Source organism: Oscarella lobularis, chromosome 1, assembly GCF_947507565.1.
Source record: "Oscarella lobularis chromosome 1, ooOscLobu1.1, whole genome shotgun sequence".
NCBI classification, from domain to species: domain Eukaryota; kingdom Metazoa; phylum Porifera; class Homoscleromorpha; order Homosclerophorida; family Oscarellidae; genus Oscarella; species Oscarella lobularis.
This window is the reverse complement of record NC_089175.1, coordinates 366,423-375,679: the sequence shown is the minus strand read 5'-3', so window position 1 is coordinate 375,679 and position 9,257 is coordinate 366,423. Positions and strand designations below refer to the sequence as shown.

General features: G+C 47.5%; 3 protein-coding genes across 3 annotated transcripts; 2 read left to right on the top strand and 1 right to left on the bottom strand.

Annotated features, from left to right (window-relative positions):
• The first annotated feature begins 18 nt into the window (after positions 1-18).
• Positions 19-1,939, top strand: LOC136193332 (uncharacterized). Its single transcript, XM_065982213.1, has one exon. The coding sequence runs from the start codon at positions 52-54 to the stop codon at positions 1,810-1,812; it is 1,761 nt and encodes a 586-aa protein (XP_065838285.1). The 5' UTR covers positions 19-51; the 3' UTR covers positions 1,813-1,939.
• Positions 1,940-2,892: 953 nt separating this feature from the next.
• LOC136193487 (uncharacterized) lies at positions 2,893-4,011 on the top strand. Its single transcript, XM_065982399.1, has 6 exons — positions 2,893-2,962; positions 3,102-3,181; positions 3,241-3,267; positions 3,315-3,342; positions 3,401-3,560; positions 3,686-4,011. The coding sequence occupies exons 2-6, from the start codon at positions 3,113-3,115 to the stop codon at positions 3,894-3,896; spliced, it is 495 nt and encodes a 164-aa protein (XP_065838471.1). The 5' UTR covers positions 2,893-2,962; positions 3,102-3,112; the 3' UTR covers positions 3,897-4,011.
• Positions 4,012-5,815: 1,804 nt separating this feature from the next.
• LOC136193304 (tyrosine-protein kinase BTK-like) lies at positions 5,816-9,238 on the bottom strand. Its single transcript, XM_065982171.1, has 18 exons — positions 9,218-9,238; positions 8,741-9,143; positions 8,534-8,632; positions 8,376-8,457; positions 8,138-8,308; positions 8,013-8,077; positions 7,886-7,957; positions 7,755-7,819; positions 7,641-7,697; positions 7,472-7,591; positions 7,289-7,410; positions 7,151-7,216; positions 6,921-7,098; positions 6,785-6,873; positions 6,597-6,727; positions 6,357-6,543; positions 6,140-6,297; positions 5,816-6,083 (listed from the first exon to the last, which is right to left on the bottom strand). The coding sequence occupies exons 2-18, from the start codon at positions 8,876-8,878 to the stop codon at positions 6,009-6,011; spliced, it is 1,875 nt and encodes a 624-aa protein (XP_065838243.1). The 5' UTR covers positions 8,879-9,143; positions 9,218-9,238; the 3' UTR covers positions 5,816-6,008.
• Between the last annotated feature and the right edge of the window lie 19 nt (positions 9,239-9,257).

Below are 9,257 nucleotides of genomic sequence, written 5' to 3'. Positions count from 1 at the left end.
CAAATCGTGCACGTGATATTTGGCAGCTGGCTCCACCCACAAGCAGTCTCGATGTTCTCGATCCGCTTTGCTGTATTTCTCTGTGCAATTTGCGCAACGACTCAGAGTCAGGCACGTACAACCGACTCAGGATCGTGCGTTTTTCCTTTCAAGTACAAGGGTACTCAGTACGACGACTGCACGAGCGAAGGCCATGATAGAGAATGGTGCGCAACTAGCGTTAAAGAAGATCTAAGCTACCGCGAATGGGATAACTGCCACGTGTACGTCCCTACGACGGAACCTACTAGTACGGAACCGTTTTTTACTACGAATACGGCAGAGCCTGCTGAAAGATGTACAACCGATGGAAGCGTGTGCGTTTTTCCTTTCAAGTACAAGGGTATTCTGTACTACGACTGCACGAGCAAAGGTCACGATAGAGAATGGTGCGCAACTAGCGTTAAAGAAGATCTAAGCTACCGCGAATGGGGTAACTGTCTGTTTGTCTGTGACGACTGTGACGACTGTGACGACTCTGACGACTCTGACGATAACGATGAGACCGTGTCTGTGTGTTCAAGGCATACGACCAATGGAAAACGGTGCGTTCCTTTTAAGTACGGAACCAATCTGTACAGCGGCTGCACAAAAGCAGGCCATAACAGAGAATGGTGCGCAACTTGCGTTAAAAACGATTCGACCTACAGTGAATGGGACAACTGTGAGCCGGACGACGCCCAATGCTTCACACATGCAACTGAAAGACGCACAACCAAAGGAGTTCTGTGCGTTCCTTTCAAGTACAAAGGCACTCTATACAACGGCTGTACCAGTGCAGGTCATTCCAAAGAATGGTGTGCAACAAGCGTCAAAAAAGATCTAAGCTACCACGAATGGGATAACTGCCAGCCATTGGCAGTTGATTTCGCGTGTCAAAGGCATACAACCGACGGGCGCCCGTGCGTTCCTTTCACTTACAAAGGACGGCTGTACAATGGCTGCACGAAAGTAGGGCATAATAGGGAATGGTGCGCAACTAGCGTCAAAAGCGATTCGACTCACAACAAATGGGGTAACTGTCGCCATCATTCTGCGCCTGCGGCAACTCAAAGACGCACTACCAATGAAAGTCCGTGTGTTCCTTTCAAGTACAAGGGCACTCTATACAACGGTTGCACCAGTGCAGGCCATTCCAAAGAATGGTGTGCGACAAGCGTCAAAGAAGATCTAACCTACAAGGAATGGGACAACTGTCGTGACGAGACCGTGCCCACGTGTCAAAGGCGTACAACCGATGGAAAACTGTGCGTTCCTTTCAAGTACAAAAATCAGTTTCATAGAGGCGGTTGCACCAATGCAGGTCACTCGAGGGAGTGGTGTGCAACTAGCGTCAAAAACGATTCGACCTACAGCGAATGGGATAACTGTCAGCCTGCCGATGAAACGGCGTGTTCTACGACTGCAACTGAAAGAGTTACGACCACAGGAAAGCCGTGCGTTCCTTTCAAGTACAAAAGCAGTCTGTACAACGGCTGTACGAGGAAAGGGCATGATAGAGAATGGTGTGCAACTAGCGTGAAAAAAGATCTAAGCTACAGCGAATGGGATAACTGTTACTTCCCTACGACGGAACCTACGGAACCGTTTTTTACTACGGAGACGACAGAGCTTGCTGAAAGACGTACAACCGATGGAAGCGTGTGCGTTTTTCCTTTCAAGTACAAGGGTACTCAGTACGACGACTGCACGAGCGAAGGTCATGATAGAGAATGGTGCGCAACTAGCGTGAAAAAAGATCAAAGCTACAGCGACTGGGGTAACTGCCAATAACGCCTCAGGGACTTGACTTTGTGTGTTTCGTAAGCGTCTGCTTCCTCTATATGCGATTGTTAGTGTCTTGCTGGTCTGTTATGCTATCAGTGTGTCTGTGTTTGCTTTAAAATTGACGTCCAACGTCTATTAGTGTCGTCACACGCAACGCAACTTTGCTCACCTTGTTTTTCGTTTGCGCTTGCCTGTTTTCTGGGACTGCACATCGCGCAGAGAATCCTCACGTGTCTGCGATTGTTCTGTCAATACAAAAAAGAACGTTTTCTACACTCAAATGCTAGGGGAAAAATGTCGCTTAATTCCGCAGTTAATTCGTCGCGGCTATATTTGCTATCACTGTACAACGACTGGACGTCTTCGCTTGCAAGCAACGGCTCCCAGGCGGCGATTCTTTCAACGCATCTCTGTCTCCTTTTCTAGCTGACGTGCGTTAGCCAACGTTGTTATAAAAAACTATTTTTCCGCGCGATCAGGTCAGACTCTTTTGCAAGGGAAACTGCTCTCAATGCGAGGAAAGTCGATGCTGCGATTCCGGCGGATGCGTTCTTGGACCCTACAACAACTGCAGGACGTTCTTAATTATGAATTCATTCATTTGGTTATGAGATTCATAACGGTGCCCTGCATGCACGCGCCGGCAGCCGCATGTCCCACGGAAACTTACAGACGCAGATAACAGAAGTTATCGTGCGGAAGTGATCTTCATACTATGGCGGGTGAAGTCAGTCAAAAGTATTACTTTTACTCTGTTTAGGTTATGAGACGCCAGTTTATGGTCTTGCTTAGGTTATGAAGCACTAGTTTAGGTTATGAGACGTCAGTTTAGGTTATGAGACGCCAGTTTAGGTTATGAGACGCCAGTTTAGGTTATGAGAGGCCAGTTTAGGTTATCATATATGAGAGGCCAGTTTAGGTTATGAGACGCCAGTTTAGGTTATGAGAGGCCAGTTTAAGGCAATATAAACAATTAGTCACTGGAAACGCGCTAGCCACATCACAGACTGCGCTGAGGGAGACTGTTTGTTTAGTGAAACCTTTCAATGCTCCGTCGAGCAATATGAAGTACTCTATAAAAAGAGGCACTCCCCGTGTGCACTATTCATTCACAGCTCAACCGAGCCTCAACGTGAGAAGAAGACGCTCATTCGAGGTATACTTTTTGCATGGTTTACGCGTACCGGTTCGCTGTGACTGAGGTTTGTCGTCGTTTCTATACCTCTATATAGCCACTTTAGAGAAAACCCTCCAGCATACTTTGTGTGTAATTACTATTCTCTATTTTAATTTAGATCTGTCTGCCATGGGCTCTCTACGTTTCGTTGTTCTTTTCGCTTTTCTTTTCGTCGCTCAAGCAGAAATGCTCGTAGACGTAATTTCGCGTCGTGGACTTCGATGAAAAGTTTACTTTTTTGCCTGTTGCTCATTTAGATCCAGGTGTTCAGCAATCTGGACGACGTAAGTGGGTTAATTTTATTGGCCCTTTATAAACGTCTTTACGTTAGATGATCGCAAGAATGGAACAGGAGCACGGTATACGTGCCATACACAGGATGAAACTTCCAACCAACGTGTATTCTCTTGATTCTAGGACGGAACTTTACTTCAATCGTCTACTCGGACGGAGAATCGCATGGTGGTTGCTGCCCGCCTGCCCTAGGGGCCTCTACGACTGTTGAAGGAACAGGCTCGCGTCAAGTCAGAGCAAATGTTCATCTGGCTGCTGGCTTGTGTCACGTTCAAAGCTACGGGTAAGAGATACGCAAACGAAGACCCTACTGGGATCGCAAAGGTGCTCGCGTAATTATATAAACTGATGGTCTGCATGCGCTGGTCATATAGCCCAGGGTGCTTCATGAAACGGACTCTCTCTTAGGGCAAACATCTACTGGAACTTCCCATGGGCTAATGGCGCGCAGTACTTGAAGGGCAGTGGGACATCCCTTACGGCCGTTTACACGTACCCAGACGTGCACTACCGCGAGGTGGAAATCATTCCCGTCAGCTTCGGATACATCAGCACCGTTCTGCACGTCTGTTCCGGAACGCCGAAGGTATACCCGGTGCACGTTGATTCATCGAAGTGAGTTTCGACTGTTATTCTGATTGGAACCGTACGTGCCTGCTGGGGCCTGCTGCTGCTTTATTGTCGTTTTGGTGTTTGCTGTTCTCTGCTGAAATAAATGGTTGTCGTTGCTTGCATTCATTATATTGTCCTCCTTAGTTGATCATCTAGGAAAAAAACTTAGACACCACGGATATTAGCTATTATCAGAAAGACTTTGTTGATAAAAGATTCCATATAGTCTCTCGAAGACTTAGAGCGAATTCGGGTGTGTAGCTCACGTGCCAAAGCACATTCACTCCAACTACTCACCGTAACTCGACTTCGTCTTGGCCATCATACGGGTGATGAGACCGATTTTTTCAAAGCGTGGCGTCGCCTTTCTTCTCGCCCGCCTCACCCACCCCATTACGACAAAACAATTAAAACTAAACCTATTTTAGGCAGACGTTTATTTGCTGCGATGGCCTCCAGACTCCAGTGGTCGAATCGAACGAGGGGAGTCTCGTTTTCACGCCTTTCTCTTTCTCCGCGGCTTCTTCCGCAGTTCGTCGCTGCTATTTGCCATCACTGCACAACGACTGCACCGCCTGAACGTCTTCGCGTGCACGCAACGGCTCCCAGACGGCGATTCTCTCCGTCTCGTGCCTTTCGACGTGCGTTTACACTGCGTTAGACAACCACGACTTCAAAGAACCGTGACAGGACAGCGACGCTACGTTGATAGTTGAAGACAGAGTCTTTCTCGTTCATCGGACAATGGCGTCACCTTTCTTCCGAGCTCTCTTCTCCAAGGCAACTGAAAATTCGAAACAAAAACGATCAATTAAACCCGTCAAGAACGTGGCCTATAGCCTCGAATTTTCACTTTGGCGGCGCTGAGTGTAGGACGGTGTCGGCGGCGTCTTCGGCTTTGTTCTTCAACGACGTCACTCGTCGCCTTAGCGGAGCCAGTTTTTCGTCTAGAGCGCGCGCTTTGGCTTGCTTTATCACATCGCAGAAATTGTCAAACGATGGAGGCGGGCGTTGTTTAAGCATTACAAGCAATTTGCGAGCCACGTCTTTCGAGATACTCCTAGAATCGTCAAGACTTTGAAGGAACTTCTCGTACTGTTCATCGTAGAGAGACCCTTTTTCGAGTAGCTTATCAAGCAGATCCGCTGAAATAAGGCCAGTGAGAGCACTAACTGCTCTGCTCATCACAGGATTAAGATACTGCTTCCATTTTTGGTCGCTCATGTCGGCTCTACGGGGTGTAGAGAGACTAGTTCGACAAAAACGTGACACAAGTATGACTTACAATACGGCTGCCTGCCTCGAGAGTGAATTATCAAAGCGCGCAAAGACCAATAGCAAGGAGTGAGTAGTGGAGCGAGTAGACCGAGTATACCTGAAAGTGAAACTACGTCATACATGCCCGTACTGTGCACGCGCGCTTGTAACGACTAACGACTAACGACTAACGTAATTTTATTTACAGTCACAATGCACAATGCAGAACTACTATGCACAACACGTCTCAGCACGTATTGGCTGATCTTCCGACGGGTGACCACTGGTTGTCCGAGGACTCCCCTTGCGCTGGGTGGGCGGGGCTCACTCAGTCGGATGACAGCGTCAGCCTTTTAGGTCGAGAATAGGCGAGGGGGAAAGCTCCATTACTGGAGAAAACCCTCAGACAACGGCAGGAGAGCCCATCCAAAGTACGTATGAAGGAGGAAATTTTATGAAATTCCGACATGGTCGGGATTCGAACCCCCATTCACAGTGGTGCCGTGCGTGGGCTTGTGCGCGTGCAGACTTTTTGAAGCAGAGGCTTGGCTCAAAACTGCTACAAAGGACTGCTTTTCAGAAAAGGTGGTCGGCGGGAAATTTGCATTCTCTGCGCTGATGATCAAGGTGACTCCAGTCTTGTTTACGGTAGGCCATTGCATGCCAAAGTTCTCCTACACCCTTAAATTCCTGTTTAAATGAATCGGCACTACAAAAACCCACGGGACAAGACAGGGGCTACCTAACGTCTAAAAAAAAACGCGAACATACTGTACAAAAAAAGAGTGCGCGATAACAACTAAATTCCGTTCGATTAGGGAAAGGGGAACTCGTATCAAATATCCTATAAGCACTACTGTCCTTAGTCGGCATAATCTTCGCCCATCGCCTGCAAATTCTGATGAACCAATTGAAAGCTCGGTCGGCGTTCGGGCAACTGCGACGAAAAAATGCATTTAATCGCCTTGGAACAAGGTCCTAGTTGAATCTTACGTCTTCCCAGCACGATTTCAGCATCTTGTACACTTCGGGTGGACAGGAATGAGGCCGATCCAATCGATAGCCGTCTAGAACTTCCTGCAAGACCTGGGCGTTACTAAAAGTGGGATAAGGCGTCTTTCCGCCACTGAATAGCTCCCACATCAAAATCCCTGCGAAGACACATACAAAATCATCTCGTACGTATCAAAGAGTTCTTCTATTTACTGACCGAATGACCAGACGTCCGATTTGCTGCTGAATTTTGCGTAATTGATCACTTCGGGAGCGGCCCATTTTATGGGGAATTTCGTTCCTTCCGTCGCCGTGTATTCGTCATCTTTCCAGACGTGTCGAGCCAAGCCGAAATCCGCCACTTTGACGACGTTTCGTTCGCCGACCAAACAGTTTCGTGCCGCCTAGAACAAAAAAAAGAAAATTGATGAGATCTCTTTTGAGTGGTCTGTTATACGAGATCTCTGTGGATGAATTGACGCTCTTCCAAGTAGTGCATCCCCGACGCGACTTGCGTGCACATGTACAGAATGATGTCCGACATGTCGGCGAGACGTTTGTTCTTTCGGACGTAATTCAAGAGACAACCTTTAGAGAGAATAAATAAATAAATAAATAAGATATTGGATGTCATGTGACGACTACCGTTGCACATCAATTCCGTCACAATGAAAAGAGGACCGCCCTTGATGCAGACGCCGTAGAGTTGAACCAAATTCGGATGCTGAAAATTTCTAGACAAAAAAATAAATATTATTTATTATTATTATTATTTTCTTACTTCATTGTTTTCGCTTCCTCGATGAAATCTTCCTCCAACATCGATCCCTCGCGCATCATCTTCACGGCGACGTCCGTGTTTCCCTTGTACTTCGCCTGAACGACGCGTCCGAACTGACCGCTACCGAGCTCTCGACCTAATTCTAAGTCGAGTCGAGAAATCTCCCACCTATCGAGATCTGAAGAAAGAATGAAGAAAAGACGATTTTTCTTTCTTTCGTGTGAGCTTACCATGTCCAAGGCCCTTTGTGCTCGGAGCCAATGAAGCTGGCGGATATCTCAGACGAGTGACGAGTCCTATAAATAGGAGCGATTGATACCCCCCAGAGTGCATTTACTTTGCTATTAATAGGAAAAATAATAGTTTACCTCCTCCGTTATGTTTATGGTATTCGATTAGCTGCGCTATTTCGTCGAATCGATGCCGATCCGATATGAAATACTTCGTCTCTTCTTTCTTGATGTGATAGTGACGAACGATCTCGGAATGACTACAGAGAGATATTTCGTTCGTTGAGGTAAAGGAATTCTTTCTATATCTAAAGAACTCACTAGACGGATAGCGTGTACATGCCCGGACGGCTCGAATCGCGGACGACAAAACAGCCCTCTCGTCCCTCGGACTTCAGTATGCCTTCCGCCTCGACTCGCGTCAATTTAGGATGAAACCACCTGGCGAAGAAAATTATTGAACTATTGACTATTTTTCTTTCTTTCTTACTCTTCGCTTTCCAGTCCGACTTTGCGAACGTAGTTGCTTGGTATAAAGCCTTCTTGACTAATAATAGAGCATATATGATTGTGATTGGAGTCTTCGTCTTTTCGGCTCTCTTACCCGTATTCGTCTCGCGCGCTCCACCAATGCTCGCGTCTATTGTCGAGAATTTGAACTCTTTGACCCTATAGGGGGAAACAAGAGCGTTGGATACAATGTCGTCTTGAGCACAAACGCGTGTGAACATTCACCTTTCTTAGAGGAAGATCGCCCGTTTCCGTTGGCCTGTAGTCGTAAATAGCAACAACTTCAAAAGGTTTAGGCTAGGTGCAAATAAATAAATAAATAAATAATAATAAATAATAATAGTTATCTTACCGGGCCCGCGTCTGATGGAACTGGTGGTAAAGGAGTCGTTTGTATGAGACCGGGACCGTGCAGAGCTATTTGCTCGCGTTTAGAAAAACAAAAAAGACTTCTGTAAAAAAAGGATGCGGGCTTACTTCCGTTCATTGTTCCGGGTAGAGTTCCAGCGCTAACGGCCGCGTTGACGAACGTCGCCTTGCAGCCTTGCGAGAAGCGGCTATTGTGACTGCAGCACGTCCACTTCTTCCCATTGAAAAGACCCGAATGGTAGAACTGTTCCAACGAATCTCCGTGATTGTGACGACAAACTGGAGAGAGAAAGAGAGAAATAAATAAATAAATAAATAAATAAAATTAAAATTTCCAAATTCTCACCGTCCTGCAACATGCGAACCCACTCCTCTTGCTCCTCCTGACTTTTCGCCGTAACGTAGAGTATATACTCCTTGTGATTGATCTAACCACGCCCACGCAAAACCCCCGTTGACCGCCCCCGCCGTTTTTTTTTCCCATCCGGTCTTCCCGGTCTTCACCTGAAACGTGTGCGGCTTTCCGGGTATCGCATCCTCGTCGACGCGTTCGACGACTTTGACGTCTTCGACCTGGATGTGACCTTTCTCCGCGCCTCGTTTCTGTTGCACGGAAATGAGACATTATTTCGTCGAGGTTACCTCGAAAGAGGCCCCACCGCGCGATAAAAGCCGAATCGCGCGCTACGGCCACTCGAATGACGCGTTTACCTCGACGCTTCCTTCGTAGTAGGCAAGCTTTTCGTTTGTCAGGACGAAAACGCGTTGTTTGTAGTTGACGGGGCCCATTCTGCTCTTTCCTTGCGATCGTTTCGTCATCAAGCCGACTTTGAGCTCGCAATTCGCCATGGTTGCTGCGGCGACGGTTGCGGCGGCGGCTGCGGCGGCGGCTGCGGCAATTTGACGCGATTCCGCGGGGTGAGGATGAACGGGTGACGATTTCTCTTTCCCACACTCGCTGTGAACCGATTTTCACCTCCGCTCTCTGCAGTCGATGCTGATCGGGTATAGCGTCGACTAGACGATCGATGCGAACGTTCTCTGCTCGTTTTTCGTAGGCAGGGTTTCGCCCATATACGGGAAGTCGTGGAAGTACGTTAGTAGACGGCGAAACCTAAAAACCCGGTGCTCAAACAACGTCAAACTTAAACGGGCGGCTATAAAAACAAGATCCAAACTCGTTCTTACCACTTCAAAACGTCAGAACGAACAAAATCGAATAGTTGAG

Excerpts from the sequence above, each read along its gene's own strand:
- LOC136193304 (XM_065982171.1), bottom strand. The coding sequence starts at position 8,878 with ATGGCGAATTGCGAGCTCAAAGTCGGCTTGATGACGAAACGATCGCAA. Across the intron at positions 6,874-6,920 it reads GAGGAAGCGAAAACAATGAA|AAATTTTCAGCATCCGAATT; the intron begins GTAAGAAAATAA and ends TTTTTTGTCTAG. Across the intron at positions 6,728-6,784 it reads GACGGAATTGATGTGCAACG|GTTGTCTCTTGAATTACGTC; the intron begins GTAGTCGTCACA and ends TTCTCTCTAAAG.
- LOC136193487 (XM_065982399.1), top strand. The coding sequence starts at position 3,113 with ATGGGCTCTCTACGTTTCGTTGTTCTTTTCGCTTTTCTTTTCGTCGCT. Across the intron at positions 3,182-3,240 it reads AAGCAGAAATGCTCGTAGAC|ATCCAGGTGTTCAGCAATCT; the intron begins GTAATTTCGCGT and ends TTGCTCATTTAG. Across the intron at positions 3,268-3,314 it reads TGTTCAGCAATCTGGACGAC|ATGATCGCAAGAATGGAACA; the intron begins GTAAGTGGGTTA and ends TCTTTACGTTAG.
- LOC136193332 (XM_065982213.1), top strand. The coding sequence starts at position 52 with ATGTTCTCGATCCGCTTTGCTGTATTTCTCTGTGCAATTTGCGCAACG.